We start from the raw sequence: 2,500 nt of genomic DNA, 5'->3' as shown, positions 1-2,500 counted from the left end.
ATTTCGGGACCACATGTCTGTAATCTGTCATGTAATCTGACTAAACGTGGTTGACAGTTATCAGGATTATACACAGCAATAATAGCAGACATTAACATAAGCTCACACAGTGTTCCATATAGCCACCAGACATCTTGATCAACCAAAACAGAGACTGATAAATTTACATGAATCCAAAATAACAGCATTGATTGTTAATATGGTTTATAACACACTCTAGCATAGATCAAGGATATAAATATTAATTATTAATGTTGTATTTACTGTATTTATTATTAGTTCATTTTGTATTTATTAATGTTCACAACTAGGACAGATATCTCTATGTAAGTGGAGGCTGGTACTGGTAAAGAACGACAATACAGTAAGAACAGTGGTAACACTATAAAATGTTTAAATTACTTGAATTGTAACAGTGTTTACATTATAATATATTCGATGAACAAATGTAATTTTAAATGTGCACAAAGTATTTTTTTCTACAGTTATTGTAAATGTTTGATGAGAGGGTGATCACGGTGATCAATTATTCTTTCGGTCCCATTACCTCCAAAAATCCGCCGTGTTGTTTTAAATGGGAATTTCCAGCTGAGCTTTGTTATGTCAGTGGTGCCCTGCATACCTGACTCATATTTGGGTGGTGATGGTGGTGATGGCTTCCATGCATGGGATGGTGTTGGTGATGCTGATGATGGTGATGTGGGTGGTGATGAAGCCGGCCCTGGGGGCTGAGGTGTTGTGAGTAGGGAGCTGAGGCTGGGGCAGAATTGGGGAGTGAGGGAGCAGTTGATGACAGGAAAACCAGTGGGCGATGGCACATGTCTGCTGCTTTTGTACAAGACATGTCAGCTCCACTGTCGCTGCTGGAGTCTCCCAGGTTGCTGCCTGAACTCTGAGAGAGACCTGGAAACTGATGATGATGATGATGATGATAAAGAAGCAGTAGACATAGAAGGTAAGAACCAGCACTGTCATATCAACGTTACAATAAAAAGAACCATCTAAAATTGGTAGTTACCTGGGAGCTAACAGCGGCAGCAGCTGAATTCAATAAAGCCTCCACAGCATCCTCACAGCCAAGAAAGCCGTTACCCGTCCCCCTGTCTCGGTCGCCTCGTTCCGGCACTCCTCCCAGGGCCCCTAGCAAAGTGGCGGGCCCCGTCACCTCGCCCCCAAACTGCTGCTGCAGTGCAGCCAGCCAGATTAAGTCCTCCAGGGAGGTCGGGGTAGGGCCCTGAGGCCCGCTGTGGGTCGGACTGCCTTCCACGTTGCCCTGAGAGCCCGAGCTGATGCTGGAGGTGAAGCTGTTTGAGATGGAGAGTGGGAAGGAGATGGAGGAGGAGGATGAAGAAAGGGAGGAAGAGCCTGAAGGTGGCGGATGGGCATCGCTGAGTGTTGGTGAGGGTGGCAGGGAATTGTAAGGGCTGGAGCTCAAACTTGAGTCCTGTGGAGGGTGGCTGGTGTATGGAGAGCTGGAGGGGTCATGGGGGAGGCCAGATTTTGGATATGAACACGGAGGAGGGAGCGGAGGAGTGTCAGGTTTCACCTCAAACTTGAGAAGGTCAAAGTCGTTTAGGTACTCCATTGCCAGAGGGCTTGGGGGGAGTGAGGGCATGGGGAGGGAAGGAGAGGACATCTTGTCTGCTGCTGCTGTTACAGCTTCAACAGGGTTTATTCCGTGTGTCAGGATTGTTGGACAGTCTGGTCGTCTGCCTCTGGGCCGTTCATAGACAGCAGCAGTAGTGATATCAAGAAGTCAGCTGGTCGGTAAGTCTTCAGGACCTCTACGTCTCCGTTCTCTCGTCCTTTCGTCCTGTCTCCTAAAGGAAAGATGGAATGGAAAGAAAGGAACAAATTCGATGAGTATAAGGTACAATCCCCTCTTCATTCCCTCTCCATTTTCCTCAATGCAACTCAATTGCACCAGGGACAGTAAAGTTTCATATTAATAGCAGACAGTGAGGCCCATAGTTGCACACAGAATGAAAAGTAGGAAACAGCGTAATTTCTGTCAAAAACCAATAGCTATGATGTTTTCCATTTCTAAATTGCTGCCCCAGTGGACACTAAGCCATGTGACACATCTTGATGCAAGTACAACAAAAGCTACAAAAGGCTATGCACAAATTGACAAATAAATAGTTTAATTTTTCTTAACTTTTGGGTTAGCAAAATGTGGTAAACTCCTCCCGCGTGATATGTTGTTTGTACAATTAAATCAGAGACCTCCTAAATTAATGGTTTCGTCACCAAAATAATTCAATTTTCTATGTAATAACACAAATTTATGAGAGTAACTCAATATATGAAGTTAATTTTAAATGAATTTTCTGATTAATTCAATCACACTTTTATTTGAAAGAAACAGGCATCTGTTCATCGGCGGAATGCAAACGTTATGTAGTGTAGTTAGCTAACATCACACCTGTGAATGGTTCTGACATGAAACCACTCACGCCAAAGTTGGTGAACTATCTTGAATAACTGAGTGGTAGTTTCT

General features: G+C 44.2%; 1 protein-coding gene across 1 annotated transcript in view; it reads right to left on the bottom strand.

Moving 5' to 3' along the window:
* Window positions 1–2,500, bottom strand: part of nrl (neural retina leucine zipper) — a 7,246-nt gene that overhangs the window by 2,699 nt on the left and 2,047 nt on the right. Inside the window, exons 2-3 of the mRNA XM_068319944.1 lie at window positions 1,019–1,820; window positions 623–910 (exon numbers count right to left, since the gene is read on the bottom strand). Coding sequence (XP_068176045.1) covers window positions 623–910; window positions 1,019–1,636 — 906 coding nt within the window. The 5' untranslated portion in view covers window positions 1,637–1,820. The remainder of the gene's footprint in view (window positions 1–622; window positions 911–1,018; window positions 1,821–2,500) is intronic.

The sequence above is a fragment of the Antennarius striatus genome, chromosome 7, assembly GCF_040054535.1.
Source record: "Antennarius striatus isolate MH-2024 chromosome 7, ASM4005453v1, whole genome shotgun sequence".
Lineage (NCBI taxonomy): Eukaryota > Metazoa > Chordata > Actinopteri > Lophiiformes > Antennariidae > Antennarius > Antennarius striatus.
The sequence above is the reverse complement of the archived record's forward strand: the minus strand, read 5'-3'. Positions and strand labels throughout refer to the sequence as shown.